The sequence below is a fragment of the Peromyscus maniculatus genome, chromosome 1 (genome assembly GCF_049852395.1).
Source record: "Peromyscus maniculatus bairdii isolate BWxNUB_F1_BW_parent chromosome 1, HU_Pman_BW_mat_3.1, whole genome shotgun sequence".
NCBI classification, from domain to species: domain Eukaryota; kingdom Metazoa; phylum Chordata; class Mammalia; order Rodentia; family Cricetidae; genus Peromyscus; species Peromyscus maniculatus.
The window spans coordinates 114,738,863-114,757,077 of NC_134852.1; the positions used below are offsets into that span (position 1 = coordinate 114,738,863).

The 18,215-nt window shown below is 36.1% G+C and overlaps 2 protein-coding genes and 1 pseudogene across 2 annotated transcripts; 2 read left to right on the top strand and 1 right to left on the bottom strand.

The window, feature by feature from the left end:
* Nucleotides 1–1,700: 1,700 nt before the first annotated feature.
* Nucleotides 1,701–2,657, top strand: LOC102925680 (olfactory receptor 52Z1P-like). Its single transcript, XM_006978997.1, has one exon. It carries the CDS (start codon nt 1,701–1,703, stop codon nt 2,655–2,657), a length of 957 nt encoding a protein of 318 aa, XP_006979059.1.
* Nucleotides 2,658–14,335: 11,678 nt separating this feature from the next.
* On the bottom strand, nt 14,336–15,277 carry LOC102925997 (olfactory receptor 51V1-like). Its single transcript, XM_006978998.3, has one exon. The coding sequence runs from the start codon at nt 15,275–15,277 to the stop codon at nt 14,336–14,338; it is 942 nt and encodes a 313-aa protein (XP_006979060.3).
* Nucleotides 15,278–16,421: 1,144 nt separating this feature from the next.
* On the top strand, nt 16,422–17,314 carry LOC102929123 (protein FAM3C pseudogene; annotated as a pseudogene).
* The last annotated feature ends 901 nt before the right edge of the window (nt 17,315–18,215 follow it).

Sequence of the window (18,215 nt, forward strand, 5' to 3'; positions counted from 1 at the left end):
TTTCAAATGTAGTATTTCCAAAAATCTCGTACATGCACTTTAACCAGTTCCCTGTGTTTCATTTTGTTTTAGTTAAGGAAGCAGGTTACCCACATTTATTGAACTGTTTTTCATAACGGTATACTTTTAATTAAAAAAAGTCTGTTAAGATCCTTCCTTCAAATTCTTCATCACCTAATTCTTCTGACATAGACCAATCTGAGAACTTCATCTCTTTTGCATTTAAAAGAAAAGTTCCCAATAATCCTTAATCCTTCATGTTATATTTTGTCTTTATTTAAATAATTATCTTCTCACTACCACCAGTCATGGTGACTTATTGTCATGTATTCAATATTTCCAACACCTTGCAATGCAACGGAACTTGACCATTATTAATCCTTTGAAAGTTTTATAAACACTGGCCATGGTTTAATATTTTCCTCTCATTTTATTTTTGATACAATAATTTGAAAGATAAATCTAATAATGATAGATTATGATGGCAATGATGATGATAGCAATGTAATAACAAAAGTAAGAGCAGAAACACTACAAGGCAGAACTGTGAGAATATATTAGGAAAGCACGATAGTAATGGCATCGGGGAAACCAAAGGTAAATATAGTTAAGGGAGGCTTCTCTTTCCAGGGCATTATGAATGTTTAAAACAGCCTTCTGAATTCATCCACTTATTTCTTTTTAGAAACAAAATATTTCTCTGTTATTTCTCAATAAAAATACATTTATGTTTATCTTTATAATTCCTGAAATTCTCACTTCACTTCTTATATGGGTTAATGGAATTACTACTTTTTACAGATGGCTTATGTCAAGATAATTTATAGCCTTTCTTTCATGACTGATTTATCTAACACAAAAATCCTTTCTTTATCTTTCATCAGAAATAGAAATAAAGAAGAAAATACTAATATTTAAACACAATTTGGGAGATTTAATGGGAGAAAAAGAATCAGTGTAGATGGGACATTGGGGAAGGAAAGTGGTACTTAGAAAATAAGAGAATAGCATAAACTGAACTAGTTCTAAAGAAATGCTCATGCTGCATAGTGTTGTTTAAGCTAAAACAAATGTGGACTGTGATCATGTAAAACAAGAAGATAGTTCCAGGTTTACACTTAGTAAATACAAGGCTGTGCAAAGTGAAGATTTTATCTATTTCTATTATTTTCTAAAAATGCGTTGCTAGAATAAGGAAAAACACAATAACTTTATGGCAGTGTTTACATTAGAGTGCAGAGATGACAGTTAGCATGGACTTCAGCAGTATTGTGTTTCTAGGAAGACAATAAGAAGTATCCAAACCACTACAATTCTGGAACTTCAGTAAAGAGTATTTTGATTAAGAATCAAGAAAATGAACAACTGAACAAAACCAGCTATGGTATGCAAAACCTTTTACCTATCCATGGATTTGTATGTTTGATCTTAAACATATAAGTTTAGCATGGTTTCTAAACATTTAAAGTTTGTTTCTATTCATTATAATCATCATTTTTGTCAAACCCTTTTAAGTTTTTATTTTCCTGTTAATGAGCTGTACCTGGCTAGCAATTACTGAATCATATGTGTCAACCCATTGTTACTGTATAAGTTTCACAAAGTGATATTTCATGATAATCTAATCAAAATAACCATAATTTTTTGTAATTTATATTTTTCTTCAGTCCCAAGCTCCAGTATCTGAGGACAGAGAAGAGATGACAATGTCTTCAAATCACACCAACCTCAGAGACATCTGGTATACCATGATTGGGATTCCAGGACTAGAATATGCACACATTTGGCTCTCTATCCCCATTTGTTCAATGTATATAGTGGCCCTTGCAGGCAATACCCTATTAATATTCCTGATCTCCACTGATCACAGTCTTCATGAACCGATGTACCTTTTCCTCTCTATGTTGGCCCTGGCTGATATCATTCTATCCACAGTGACCACACCAAAGGTTCTTGCAATCTTCTGGTTTCGAGCTGGAGGCATTTCTTTTGCTAGCTGTGTGGCTCAGATGTTTTTTCTCCACTTTATGTTTGTGACAGAGTCTGCCATACTTCTGGCTATGGCATTTGACCGTTATGTCGCCATCTGCTTTCCACTAAGGTACACCACCATTTTAACCCCATCAGTCATTGGCAGAATGGGCCTGGCATCTGTGACTAGAAGCTTCCTCATCTGTTTCCCCTTGGTCTTTCTTGTTTATCGGCTCACCTACTGTGGGAGAAACATCATTCGGCACTCATACTGTGAACACATGGGCATTGCTAGGTTGGCCTGTGACAACATCAAAGTCAATATTTACTATGGAATGACTGTACCTTTATTTTCCATAGGCTTGGACATTGTGCTTATCATCATCTCTTACACCCTTATACTTCATTCAGTATTTAGAATTCCTTCTCGAGATGCCCGACTCAAGGCTCTGGGTACATGCGGCTCCCATGTCTGTGTCATCCTTCTGTTCTATACACCTTCTCTCTTTACCTTTTTTGCTCACCGTTTTGGGGGCCACAGCATACCACGTCACATGCACATTCTCTTTGCTAATCTCAATGTGGTGGTACCTCCTACCCTCAACCCCATCATTTATGGAGTGAAGACGAAGCAAATTCAAGAGAGGATTTTCCAGATGTTTTCTTTCAGTAAGGCATATTTTTGATGTAAACAGAGAAGTGTGATCTTAATGTTTTTTTCCCCTAGAAATTACATAACTGAAGAGCATCTGAAGTTTCTCCTGAAATCTTATGTTGTGGCAGCATTAAAAGTGAGAATGACAATAATGCTGAAGTAAAAGAGACAGTGTTGAGTTCTTATTGATTTTTTTGTCTCTTGTTTAGAATAAAGTAGTCTGAGGACAGCTTAATTTTTGTTTCATATTCAGGTTACTTGTAATATCCCCAGAAGAACTAAGAATAAGGTCCATATTCACAAACCAAGCAATTGAAAAGCAAAAGTCCATTTTTAATCTGCCAGATATTCACCCTCTGTTTTTATAAAATAGGTAAATATAATAATACAATACTTCATAGAACATTTAAGTACCACATTAGCAGTGTGACTTAGTCCCTGAGCATTTATGCTCTGAGTTCAAGATTAGAATTTAGATGTTCAATTTTGGTCATGACTATTAGTCCTCATGGGCTCTTAAATATTTAGCTTCAAAAGTGCCAAGCATAAAATGAAAATGATCTATGTATTATTTTATTATCAGTTGAAAACTAGCCTATATCTCATGAATACTGGATTTTCCAGACAGAAAGAAACCTGTGTTTCTCTCCCTTTCTCAGGTAATACTAGAGCAACATTGAAATCTTTAAGAATAAGAACAACACTTTGCAATAGAGAGAATCCAACCTCATTAATGTGTGTGTGTGTGTTAATTAAACTATTGAAATTAGTTGAAATTATTTCTCCCTAAATAAATAAAAAAAAACCAGTTTCCTTCTAGGTCATTATACATGGTGATATAGACAGAATTTCCACCACCAGAAATATTTACAGTTAGTAATATTGGTAACAGGTATCCCTTAGGAAGTAAGTGCAATGATAGGATGTCACAGCACATAAAAACAAAGTGAATAAATATAGAGTGATCTCCACTATTCACTCAAATACACATGTAACTCTCTAATGTGTATGCATGTTCACAGCACTGAAAGTGAAGGTGACCTAAAGAATAATGTCATGAGTGCGCTGGATCTGTTTGTTAAGATGTTTCTTAAAACTGTAATGTAGTAGGACTGTCACAGAACTTGGACTTAAGCACTTCTATGGAGATGAAGCTTTAAGTCTTTTAGAAAGAAATGAGGTAATGTAGAATGATACATGTTATATGATCTCAAATACATAGAGGCACCAACTCAGACTCATATAGTCCCATATATGTGTTGTATTTATATAAAGTTAAAGAACAAATAAAATGTCATGTATATTATAGAAATGTTTAAGAAAATGTTTTAGCTAAGATAAATTTAAAACTTAATACTCTATCAATTTTCTCTTTTACAAGAAAGATACATTACACTAAATATTGTTTCATGATAGATATTCCTGTTTTCTTTATACAGTATAACCTTAAAGACAATTGTTATAATGTTAGATAATCTTTACTAGATATACAATTACCATAAATTATACACGATTTAGATTTGCTTACTTTCATTGTATCTTGAAAATATATTTAAATATATTTGGTTGTAGTTTTTCATCACTTACAGGAGTATTTTAAGACTTCCTTTTTGTGAAAGCATTAAAAGAGTATGGTGGTGGCTGTTTGATAATATCTATCACCAGGTAGCTGTTAGCAATGGCAAGGAAAATATATACACAGCTGTAGAATTATTAGATAACAATGTATATTTTTCAAAATTCAAAACATACATATTCAAAACATTTGCCTAACTCTACAAATGAAATGTGTGCCTATTGAAGTCTGTCAATAAAGCTCACATCTACTAATAAATTCCTTGGAATTGATAAAAATTAGAAAGAATAAAACTTCTATGGTCATCACTATCACTGCTGAGAATTTAAAAAGACCTATACATTGAGAATGTAAGAATGGAGAAAACTGGCTGTTCCAGAAGAGAAATCTACACAATATCCCAGTTGTCAGAATCCTAATTCCTTGTATGTGTATGAGCAAATGACTAGAGGACCAAGATACAAAACACCCCCACGGTATGAGGGAAAAAAAAGGCCCAGAGCTCAGCATGACCTGAATAAGTGATTTTTTTCTCAGCCAAATTGAAACATTTTATAATTCACAAGAGATGCAATGGAGTTTATAGAAAAAAATGAGGCTCTTATGGGAAGTAATTAAATTAATTGTTCTCTGGCTATGCATGACAAACCTTAAAAGTAGTATCTTAAGAGTCAATGTATTTCTAGTTGTTTTAATCCCAACATAAGAATAAAAGATAAGAAAGTCAAGGAGTAAAGTAAAAAGCTATGAGTTGGCAACACTTAAGCACGTGAGACTGAGATCAGCATCCTGCAGTCGGAGCTGGGCAGAATCCACAGGGTCCCCTCTACATGTAGTTGTAATAAAGTTAGTGCTGAACACATTCTGCACTCGCTGGTCAGCCCTGGGGTATCACTGGAGGGCAGTGTCAGGACGCCCTCCTTAGTCCTTCCCCAAGGACACCTTCCAGAACCAAAAGAAGATGAACTTGGAACTTCTAAGCTATGCATTAAAAGTTGAGATAGAGCTAAGTGAGTAGATAGTGTGACAATTTGATTCCTACCAGCAAAACGTGTGACTTAAGTTGGAATAAAACTCTTTCAAATATAGTTGTAGAGAGAAATTCAGCTTTCATTCCCATTGAGCACAAATTTTCATTAGAATCTGGGGCAGTGACTTATGTTCATTTGTTAAAAATGAACCATAAAAAAAACAATGATGCTAGCACAGGGCATACTCACCATGCTCTGTGCAGTGTTATGCATGAGCATTCCTGGATATAGCACATGTTAAACTTGACATGCTCCATGCAGTGTCTGAGCATTCCTGGCTGCACTGAGCACAACTGCAGATTCAAGCAAAAGGATCAATGTCTAAGCTTATGACAAAATTAGTCATGTGGATTTTTGAGTTGAAGTTAAATAATATTACTGCAATATTATTCCTTTGCAGAGTTATGCATGCCCGAAGATTGAGTTTATCCCTGTCCATACATGCATGAAGTATGAAGTGTCGGTTTTCATGAAATAAACTCTCTTTCAAGCTAAATCAAATTTCTGAGTATTGAAAGTTGCCTGTGTTCATCTTACACTGCCTTTCTTGAATGTATTAAAAAAATGTTTTGTTCAGTCCTTGGCTTTCACTTAAAGCTTTCATTACACTGAATGTTGAGATGAAGACAAAATAGTCTTGATTATACTTTGGTTCTGTGAATCAGGAAACAAAATCAATGCTGAATTTTCTGTATGTTATGTTTTCTGCCCAATCATAATAAGATACTGTCATTGACTTACTTTTAACCTTGGCTCTTCGAATATGTATTTATTACATAGAGTTGCATTAAGGGATTAGTAAAGTCCAATTCATCTATGCAGCTGTTATGTCTTGACTCTGAAGTTCTTCACCTTTATCTTGACATTTCTTTTCTGCAGGCATTGAACTTTAATGTGAATGTCACTTACCATTTCATAAGAAATCAAATCTACACTGTTCTACTGCAAAGGAACATAACTATTACTATAAAGAAAACTCTCCATTGTATTTTTTAAATCAATTTTATAGTATCTTGTTTACTGCAGAAGTCCATCATACTGACGTTTTTATTAAACATTCTCCTTGGATTTTCAGATATAGGAAAAATCATTGTGAGTACTTGAGTCTTACCTGGACTGACACTCTGCTATGTGTTATACTTCATCCTTATTGTATGCATCCTAAATGTAGACGGAGAGGTCTTCAACTCAAAGATAAAAAGGATAAGACATTGAGATTCTAAGATTTCTCTATACCTAAGTAAACTTGATATAGCTTTCCAATAATCTCATCCTATCCCGTTCGTCATGGAGAAAAGAATCCAGGCATGTTTCAGGCATGTGTATTTGACCTTGGTATATGAAAAAAAATTATCCATTGTCATTATACACTCCTAAGGTTAAATGAGCCTGAAGCATATGCTTTTATTTGTGAGGGTATTTTTGAAGCAAACAATTTGATTTTAAAAATGCTGCAGAACAATCTCTGTATGTTCACATGTCCCTTGGTCCTTTTGTGCCTGGAAAGTACTGTTTCCTTTGAGTCATCTCTCACCTTTCTGCCCCCTCTTCCACATTGCTCCCTGAGCCATACACAGAGGGTTTGATGAAGACATTTCACTTAAGTCTAAATGCTCCAAAGTCTCTCAGTCCCTGCAGAATGTCCAGTTGTGGGTTTCTGGGTTAGTTCCCATCTACTACAAGAAGCTACTCTGATGATGGCTGAACAAGGCTCTGATCTGTGAGTATAGCACAATGCTATTAGGAGTCAATTTATTACTATGTTTTGGTTTTTAGAAGAATGATAGTATTTGGTTTTCCTCTAGGGCCCTGGTATATTCAGTCTCAGGTTCTTGACTACCCTAAAAAATGCAAAACAATAGTGCTCAAAAGGTTTGCACAAAGTCAAGCCAGACAAAATTCTGGTACAGAAGATGGGGTTTGGGGACACAAAGTCTTACTCATACAATGGATCTATAAGAATCTGATTCCTGCTGGAAGAGAAAAATTCAGTGACATCCCTGATATATTGACCAATGCCAGGGCAAGCCCTACACCCAGGAGTGGTTGGTCAATACCAAGTGAACTCTATGAGTATCTTTATTTTGTGTGTGTGTGTGTGTGTGTGTGTGTGTGTGTGTGTGTGTGTGTGTGTGTGAGAGAGAGAGAGAGAGAGAGAGAGAGAGAGAGAGAGAGAGAGAGAGAACACAAAAAGAAATTGAATCAGTAGCGAGGTGGGGGTGATCTCAGAAGAGTTGGGAGAGAAGAGTGAATATAAACAAAATGTACAAAATCGTGAAGAAATAAATAAAATCATTATTTAAACATTTTAATAGAAAACCCATGAAGTCTAAATATGTATAGACTGATTATAAGGATTGGCAGAGCAAAAGTAATTACATGTTTAGTGTCTGAAACATTATGCATGAATAATATTTACAATGTTTAGGCCTCTACTCTTTGTGTTCAAGTATAGAACTTCTATAATATATTATTACTTATTTCACTTTAAGAACAAGGAAAAGTGAGATAAGATACAGTCTACCATGCAATGTATTCCTAAAGAATCTGTTGCCAGGTGATGGGGGTGCATGCCTTTAATTCCAGCATTTGGGAGGCAGAGGCAGGCAGGTCTCTGTGAATTTGAGGCCAGCCTGATATACAAAGTGAGTCCCAGGACAGCTGGGGCTACAAAGAGAAACCCTGTCTTGAAAACCAAAACAAACAACAAAAAACAAGCAAACATACAAAAAAAAAAAAAAAGAGAGAGAGAATCTGTCCACTGATGTACTATTACCTGGCTGCTTCTTCAGTACCCTGACACCACCAGCTGGTGAACTACATCATCATCCATGCATGGCCTGGGTGGAAGAGTTTGGATTTCTGAAGGCAAATCACACTTGAACACCATAAAGAAGGAGGGGCAGAATTAGTGGCAAAAGGATAGATAACTCAATGATGATCATGTGTGACACTGAAGAAAGGAGTATGAGTGACTTGTCAAAGCGACAAAATGTGGAACAATGGTACAGTGTGGCTGCCACACAATGAGGAATTAGTCAGCCAGATTCTGTCTATGCTTAAAATTTCTCAAACAAATCCTCCTACTTATATGTATGACTATTTAGCCTTCTAAGTATGTATGTTGACCTCTGGGGGAAAAATCATTAAATTACATGAAAAAAAATATTCCTTTGACAAGTTGTCCAATAAATTAAAAATACACTTCTCAGCTTTATAAGAACAATGAATTGTTTATCTGCATACACAGAGCACAGGAGCTTCTGGGGCCTTGTTCCAATTAATATAGAGGTTGCGGATCATGAATCTGAAAACATGAATTTGCTAATTGGCAAAGTACGTTTAGTTAGAGCATTCTTCTACAATGGAGAAACCAGGATGACAAAAAAAAATGATCCTTATGGGAAGATTTTTCATTGAATATTTGTTTAATTCCAGAAGCTAATTTTAAGCAATTTTAGCATTTTATTTGTATAAGCCAATAGTGGTCAGATTTAATACCCAAATTTATTTGGATTTCAGATTTTTAAAAGATTTGGTCAAGAGGCTTTGGTTCACTTTCCTTTCAGTTGTGTTTGGAATCTGTAATTGAACACATTTTTTCCTAAAATTTAATTGTTTACAGACTGATTAGAAATGCTAACAATTTAAAATTAGGAAACATCCAAGTTCTTCTATATGTCTTCACTCATTGGAATAGAGTTAATCTTTGTAATCTTGCTTAAGCATTCCCATGTATATTTATGCTATCCCTGTCAAATTCAGGCACTTTTCATAAATCTGTGATTCTGGATCAAGCATGATACACTGTTGTCTCTTCATTATCTAGCATAAGTAAAATTCATCAATGATAATCCATATTATAATGTTTGATTAGGTTTCACATATAGGAAATAATATACTGAACTCTTTCAAATTTCAAAGAAGTGGTATTGTTACTATACTAAAAAACTAGTTTCTATTATATTGATCATCCTCAATTTCAACTGATGCCAGTGTTACCTTGCACGAACAATATTCACCAAAGTGGTCTGCATAGTTTTCAGTTTGTTTACTTGTCGTTTGTGCAGATGAAATATGTGCCACAAATTTCTGAGTTTAGATGCCATTACCTATTTTATGGAAAAATAATAACACTGGATATTTTAAAAAACTGACATATGGGAATATGTTTTAAACTAAGATGTGCTAAGGCCATTCAGATTGATAGTATAGGCTGTTTTTCCTACATAGTTGTTCTTATACTAAATTGTGGACAGGTCAAGTGTTAGGTAGGTCTGTATATAGGTATAGTTGACTCAAATTTAACACAGGAAAAATCTTCAAAATTCCTGGATGATGAATATATGTGTGCTCAGTGGCACAGCACTTGTCTGTATGCACTAAACTCTCAGGTTGATTCTCGCATCACAAAGGAAACAGATGATGATAAATTACACATTATTTTCACCTCCATGGGTTATTACTTTTTCCAGAGGCTGCAAATTATTCAGTTGTTGATTTCTAATATTATAAAATAATCACATTCGCACAAAAATCAAATATGTTGTAAGTGGCAACTGCAACATTTTCTGGCCTTTCTTTGCTCTTTCTGTTAGAGCAGTCAGAGTGTGGGTCATTGCCTTTGATAGAGATTTTGTTATCCTGTCCATGATATTCTTCTCACACTAGTTAAACACTCAGTGTGCCTTCTTCAGTTTTCAGTTAGTTTGTTCATTTGCTTGATTGTTTTGTTTTAATTAATATTTGAAAGTAATTGGCTTTCCTTTCCTGTTTCTAGAGTCCTGCTGTCTTTAGTTACTATTGTAGTAAAAGCTGGAACTGGGGTAGTTAGATAAACTGATGTTGAAAGCAGAAAGAAAGGAAACCCAGAAGAATCTGTCATGAAAAGAGGAAAAGAGGCACATGTAGAAAGGTAATAGAGACAATATATTAGTTTCTCAGGTTCAGCTGAGCATTTTATTGTCATTGCTTACATTGTTGGGCTATGAAAAGATAGACATCCAACGTGCATCAAAGATACAGATTCAGTAACATTCGATTTTCTGCTTAACTATCTGAAGAAAATCCCCTGGTATGCCATATCAACCATGGCAGAGAGGCAATGGAGTGCTGATGCCCATATAAAATGGCCAGTCTGAGAAAGGGTAAAATAAGACTGCATTTCTTCAAAAGTGTAAGGAGCCTACAGGAAACTCACAAGGCACAGCAAGATCCCACTCCTGAATTTGCAAGGCTCTGAAGACTTTGAGCAGGAGTATATTTATGCAATGCTCCTGATATAAATGTCAGAGTCTGAGAAGTAAGAGAAAATGGGTTTCAAAGCTTGAGAAGTAAGGATGAAAGTTATAAATGAGTCACTAAATACAGGAGAAAAAAATCTATTGAAGTTCAATGAAGGTCACAGAAAGTTGGATTCCTCAAGGAAAAAAGCAAGGTGTAAATGTCAACTAGGTAACCTAGGCATCATCACACTGAAGATGCAGGCTTCCCCAGCCCTCTCACAAGATCCTAGAAGGTAGGTCATCTTTGATTTTGGTGCTTATGACAAGAGATGCACATGGGTGTGTTTTAAAGAGACCTGTGGAGGAAAGGAATACTTTAGCACAAATTATGAACTTCCACTGGGCAGAAAGTATATTTGGTTAGTTTAGATTATTATTGTAACTTGTTATGCTGTGTTTGATTGACATCCCTGGGAGGCCTGCTCTTTTCTGAAGGTAAACAGAGAAGGAGTGGACCTGGGCAAGAAGGGAAATAGGTGAAGGGGAACCATGAGGAGTAGAGGGAGAGAAACTGCAGTCAGGAAGTAATGTATGACAGAAGAATAAATTTAAATTTAAAAAAAAATAAATTCTTTAAGTATAAAAGGGAAAGTTGGAGTTTTAAACAATTTTATTTAAACAGAAAACTTTAGATAATAAAGTGAAAACATCACTACAGCAGAATTGCTTGTGTTATAATGTATGCTAAAAAATAATTGTCCCAAATTGTTTTCTGTTCACAAGTTTCTGGACAACTTTAAAATTCTTACTTGTAACATGAAAAACATTAAAAAGTACAATAAGGAAAAGGCTATGCAGTAAAATACAATATCAACTGTAGCAGAAATGTTAATTTCAGAGCAAATTGTCTCACCGTTATTTTTGAGTAACTTTAAACTACTTTTCTTAATGGTTTGATGTAGAGATGTTGAGATTTATGATTTACTATCCTTAGCATTGCTCTGAAGATTAAGGCTAAGAATTATAAGTTATGTTCCTAAGAAGTCTGTTTTGTACATTTTATTACAAAGAATGTAATTGTCTTCTTTTGTGAGGCTCTTTTCAATAATAATTATAAAGCTATAAATATTTAAAATCAGAACTTTCAGTTAGTAAGAGATTGTCATAACTGCTGCAAGCCACAAAAAAAATATAAGAAGTAGGAATTCAGCTGATTATCACAAAGCTATACCTAGAGGAGTTAAGAACTCTTCAGAGGATGAGGCCAAGGCTCAAGAAGTCTTGGTAATATTAACTTTTGATTATTAGCTGTCTCCTTTTATGAATTCCTCGCGTGCTATTGTAGCTTTTCCATCATTTACTGGGTACCATTTCCCCTCTATGAATGGAATATTTAGATAACCTTCTGTGCTGACAACTATACACAGTCAGAACCCCAGTTTAAGCCTCTCTGTAATTATTGTCATTAGCAGCATCCGGCCAGGACCATCTACAGATGGATGAAAGTATCTTATCAAAGATACCTCTGTACTCTGTAAGAACAAACTTAAGCACCCAGATTATCTGTTTGAGAAGGCCTGGTGGATGTGCTAATTAAGTTTAACTTTCTCCCTTTTCGAAGTCTTATCTCTAGTTTTAGATCTACCTTTAACTATTAATTCAGAACTAAAGGGTTTCTACTTACAGGTACGGTACGTGAAGCTGACTCAGGCTGTCCTGGTATGGAATGCATACCCCCACCCTGCCAGAAAACTAGCAGAAACCAAGACAGCTTGGACAGATAAGGGGCCAAAGGAAAATAAGGCAGTTTTATTTTCACTTGTCACTGATAGACTCCTAACACTAACTAACCACTTCTAAGAATATAGTTGACTACATAAAAAGCCCCTTACTCAGATATTAACCGAATTTAGCCCTCAGTTTTTTCTATTCCCCATTAGTCACTTTCCTTTTGGGTTGCAGATGAATGATGGCTGACAACTACTGTTCTTTTGTGTGGATCTTATTGCCTCTCCTTTTGACCCTGAGGGAATTCAAGCCTAGTGACCTTGCCTTAACCAGAGCATTGCCATTGCATGGATATATAATTGTAAACCTCAGAGACTAAAAGGACAATTTTATTGGAAAACTAGATGAAGAACTAGAAGGATGAGACGGAAGATGAGGAAGAGCCAGATGTGGCAGAAATAAGATGAAGGAATTAAGATAACCTTTAGAGGGTACAGCAGATGAATGCAGAGAGAAATCCAGCAAGGAAGGAGCTAGGCATGAGAGCAGAATAGAAGCTAAGCAGAGAGAGAACTGACTCAGAAGAATACAATGAATGGACTAAAGAATTTTTTGTATGTAGATTTATTAGAGTATCTCTCAGATTAATCCACCACCAGTTGCGTCTCTTCTGGAACGCTGGGTGAAGGCTATTGAGGGGCTGGACCCCAATAGCTTTTGTTAACTATCTGAGGAACATTGTTGTAAGTGAAATAAAGGATGAAGAAAAAGCTAAACTGGTACTATGTAATTTACGTGACCTTATTAACACTGAAACTGTAAGCTAGAAATAAGTGTGGCTGTGAATTTGAGGGAGTGCAATCGCATGTGGGAAACTCTGATACAGCCATGGTAATAGGTTCATGGTGGTAAATAGTTTCCAACATACTCATCAGGTTTTATATCTACATTTTATAATTATAAGGTTCTTTGTGATTGTACTTCAATAATTGTGCTTTAAATTATTGGATGAATGTTGAACATAGCAGTTTATAATGTTTTTATTATAAATAATATGAATATTTTAAGGAAGGTTACATTAACAAAGGAATGTTACCTACCTTATATGTTGTTCATTTTGGTGTTTTGTCAACTTCTGCTTATTGTTAAATGTTTTATAGCAACTGTCAGACCAGTTTGAACTAAAAGAGGCCCACAAGGGAGGCAGGAAAGCACGGTCATGTGACTTGAAAATAAACAAAGCATAAAATATATCCAACTCTTTTCATACAATGCACCCTAAAATTTGATGTGGCTGGTTGAAAGTCCATTTAAAGAATAAAGAATAATATCTACCTCAGAGTTTTTAAGGAGATGTTAAGTTAGTAGGTAATTTCTGTTACATAGTCACAGCAATGTTGTAACTATTACTGGAGATTTAAGAAAGAGAAAATATGAATCAAAGAATATTTTTGTATGATTTAAATGGTCTTCCTGTGTTAGTCTTTATTCATATGTTCATGAGTATCTCTGTTACCATCTATAGGGTGGTGACCTGTGAAGCTGTGGAGTGTTGGACAACATAGCAATGAAATTGCTTCTTTTGTTTATTTAATAACGGTTAAGTGACTAAACAGTCCAGTTTCACAGGCTGCTCATTTACTATGTGCTAAGTGGCTGAAATAATTGGGATTTCATTTATTCCATTAATATGTTGCTTAGATGAACAAAAATAGATTAAGATAATTGCTGATCTATAATAATCATCAAAGGCTATAAACCAAAAAATATCAGTTTCCTAATGAATGTAAAAAGAAGTACACATGTGCAAGTGGCCACATAAGATATGGAATTTATGAGTAAGTCAACTTGATATATAAAGAAAAGTGGAAGTAATATAAATGTTTAATTCAAGTTTTAAAAGTTGAAAACAGGTTAAAAAGATGATTCTGAGTGAATTTCCTTTACATATTCTAGTTTGTAAAGTTAACTACAGTGCTATCGAAGTCATTTGCACTGGCTTAAAAGCAGCTATGAGAAAAGGAAAGGAGAAAATTTACAACATGTGAAACATCATTAAACACCAGGTAACACAGTTACTTACTGAATTTCACCCTTTGTAAATCTTCAAGTTGACTTTCAAATATATATTCACAGCAGATTTAAGATCCTAGGTTCCTTTCAGGAACAATCTCTGAATCCTTGCTCGTATCTGTTGAGTCTTGATACTGTAGATAATGGGGTTCATCAAGGGTGGGAAAAGGATGTAGATGTTGCCCATGAGGACATGAACCAGTGGAGAGAGGTGCTTCCCAAAGCGGTGAACCATGGTCAGACCAATGATGGGGATGTAGAAAACCAAAACAGCAGAGATGTGAGATACACAAGTCTGCAAGGACTTGATTCTCTCCTCCTGGGAAGCAATGGATAGAACTGTGTGCAGAATCATAATATATGACATTAATATGAGTACTGAATCCAGCAACAGGTTGCTAATTACCAAGGCTAGACCATAGATGCTATTGAAACGGATGTCTCCACAGGCCATTCGAATTAAGTCTTGGTGCAGGCAGAAAGAGTGAGAGAGGAAATGAGGCCGACAGTAATTTAAGAACTTCAGGCGGATGATGACTGGAGGAATGAGCATAGAGCTCCTACATAAGATGGCCACTCCAATTTTCACTATTTTGTCATTGGTTAGGATAGAGGAATAGCGTAGAGGGTTGCAAATGGCAATGTAGCGGTCAAAGGACATGGCAAGGAGGACAGAGGACTCCATGCAGGACAAACCATGAATGAAATAAGACTGTGCAATGCAGGCATCAAGACTGATCTCTTGAATGAAGCCCCAAAGGATACCCAGGACTGTGTTGATAGTGGACAGCCCCATGCACAGATCTGTGAGGGCTAACATGGCCAGGAAATAGAACATGGGCTGGTGCAGGCTTGGCTCAGTCCGGATCACATGCAACACCATGCAGTTTCCCAGGAACACTGTCACATAGATGATGGAGATGGGGACAGAGATCCAGAGGTAATAAATCTCTAAACCAGGGAAACCAGTCAAAGCAAACCCAGAACTACTGGAGTTTGTGACAGAGAAAGCATACATTGTTAGAAGATTGAAAATATCTTTGGAAAGATTTTGTCAATCACATGAATTTCCAATGCTATAATTTTTAGTAATGTCTACTAGCTGTTTGGAGGAAAACAAAATGTGATATAATTTCCCTAAATAGCAAGATACATACATGATCCTTTGTTGTTTATCATCAGAAAACCCTGTTGTCTCAACACAGACCTTTCAGTGCTCCTGTTGAGGGATGCCAGGAAGCCTGGGAGTTTTATGCATGATCAGCAACACCCATGGGCTCATGAGATTTAGATCATGGGAGAGTCTGCTGGGAGTCTGCTCAGTCCTAAAATAGGACAGTGCTCTGTCACTCATTTGTTCTGAACCTAGGAGAATTCTTCTCTCTGGTGTGACATCTGGGTTAAAGATGTAAGCCACCATCACCAAGCCAATATTTTTAGATAGTAAGAAATTTTTAAATCTTACATTAACCTGGGTTGGTTTTATCCTCAGGATAAAGCTCACTATCTAGATAGTACCTTTGAGAGAAGACAGCTTTTAAATACAATAACAGTGAAAACTAACAATCAAGTATATTATTTATATATTCTCTTAACAGAGATCCAGTCAAAATATCAGTGACTAGTGTAATGGTTTTTTCAGCTATAAAAATGAGTTACTATGATCATAAAGTTGATAGTTTAATTTTAAGAGAAAATCCCATGGTTTTCTGTGAAGCTTTTTCCATATACCCGTGGAAGCATGAACCCTTCTTGTGATGTTTTATTCATGTTTATAACATAAAAATAATTCTATAGGGTGCAGGCATCTGTCAGGATAGTGTGACTCTTCATTGCATTGTAAACTCTTTTGTTTTGGTAGAATTTGTATTTGCTACTACCCAAATAAAATGAACAACAGAAGTCTATCTGTAATACTGAACAACTATATCAATTAGAGTACTGCCATAATATTTGATTATAAGGTCTTATCATATTTTCTGGATCAGACATCCTTATAAATTATGAATCATTTTATATTTATTCTGATTTTAAATAGAATACCCCAAATACTCTTGTTCTCTGCCTGTTGCCTGTGGCTCAGGATGTAAAGTTCTCTGCCAGTGCCCCAGCCTATCTGTTTCCACTGTGATAATCATGGACTACCCTCTGAAACTGACCTTATTTCTGAGACGTGCCATAGATTGAAAAAGCGAAAATGAGGGTAGCAGGAGCTGCAAAGTTGATGGTGGCTGCTGCAGTATTTGTATTGACATTTTGTGTTATTTCTCAAGTATTTGAAATTAAAATGGATGCAAGCTTAGGAAATCTATTTGCTCAGTCTGTGCTGGACTCAGCCACTCACTCTACGAAGCCTCCCAGGTACAAATGTGGAATCTCAAAAGCATGCCCTGAGAAGCATTTTGCTTTTGAAATGGCCAGTGGAGCTGCCAATGTCGTGGGGCCCAAGATCTGCCTAGAAGACAACGTTTTGATGAGTGGTGTTAAGAACAATGTTGGAAGAGGAATAAATGTTGCCTTGGTAAATGGGAAAACAGGGGGAGTGCTAGACACCAAATATTTTGACATGTGGGGAGGGGATGTGGCACCGTTCGTTGAGTTTCTGAAGAACATACCAGATGGAACAGTCGTGTTAATGGCAACACACGACGATGGAACAACCAAACTTACTGATGAGGCGTGGAGGCCCATTGCTGAGCTGGGTAGTAGGTCCATCACCAGCCTTGGTTTTCCAGATAACTGAGTCTTCTGTGGTGGGAAGGGCATTAAGATAAAAAGCCCCTTTGAACAGCACATAAAGAGCAATAAGGATACAAACAAGTACGAAGGATGGCCTGAGGTGATCGAGTTGGAAGGATGCATCCCCCCAGAAGCAAGACTGAAGGGAGTGTGGAGAGGAGAGGAACGCACTTTGACCCTGAAGGAGAGCTGGGAAGCAGCCGCTCGGTGTACATATTTTAGTAGCATGCAGCCAGCCAGGGTGTGCATGAGCCAGATCGCTCTGTCGATTCCAGGATTATTTATTGCTAACATAAATGGCTACCTTTGTAAATAGTCCTCATACTGAACAAATCACTGAGCCATTTTTAAGCACAGTTCCCTAAAAGTGCAATGTTTAGATTTGAGTGGCAATAATGTACTTTAATTCTAAAAGCGTATTCAGTGGGTAAGCAGGCAGGCTGTAAAGGCATTGATTTCTATTCTGGTTACTGTAAAGTTATCATGGAAAAATACATGGCTTTTAGGGAGGAAATTTTGTTCGTACATATGTCTCTGTATAAATACCTGGCATGTGATGACAGTATCCTTTAAATTAAAGAGATTTTTGGCTAGTTGAATGTGTAATGTTATCTTACAGTCTGACTTCCAGTGTACTTCTTTTTGTAGTCTTTATTTTTCCTTCCAAGGAAACCAAGAAATAAAATATTTCACATGAAAATTTTCATCAGCTTTGTGAAAAGCACAACAATTTTTTTAATACATTGAAAATGAACATTAATGTAGGTGTCATTTGGGGCTCATCTTCTAGAGTTTGTGTTAGTGTGAATTATGTGATTTTGTATAAGCTATTTAGAGTAACCCTAGAGGGTGGGAGAGGACCGGAGAATCAGGTAAAGTCCCTTCCTCAACCTCATCAGGTCATCCAAGACAGCTGGGCTAGCGCAGTTCGGGTGATGCAGACATTGGTCTGCTTTGCCACCTTTATTGACCACGTGGTCTTAGAAGAGGAATTCTTTGTTATCATAGCTTTGATTTGTAAACCAAGAAATTCTGGTGTTTACTTCCAACTTCATAATAACAACCGTTGCCTGAAATTGTAGCAGAATATTTGAAAAGTCCTAATTACTTTATTAGGGCACTAAATGCCTATCATATGTGACATATATGGAATAGCTTAAAATGCATCATAACCAAAAGTAGTTCTCATGCTACCTGTCATGGGATGAGGCAACACT

Bases quoted from the DNA above. Each gene is read 5' to 3' on its own strand.
- LOC102925680 (XM_006978997.1), top strand. From the start codon at position 1,701: ATGACAATGTCTTCAAATCACACCAACCTCAGAGACATCTGGTATACC.
- LOC102925997 (XM_006978998.3), bottom strand. From the start codon at position 15,277: ATGTATGCTTTCTCTGTCACAAACTCCAGTAGTTCTGGGTTTGCTTTG.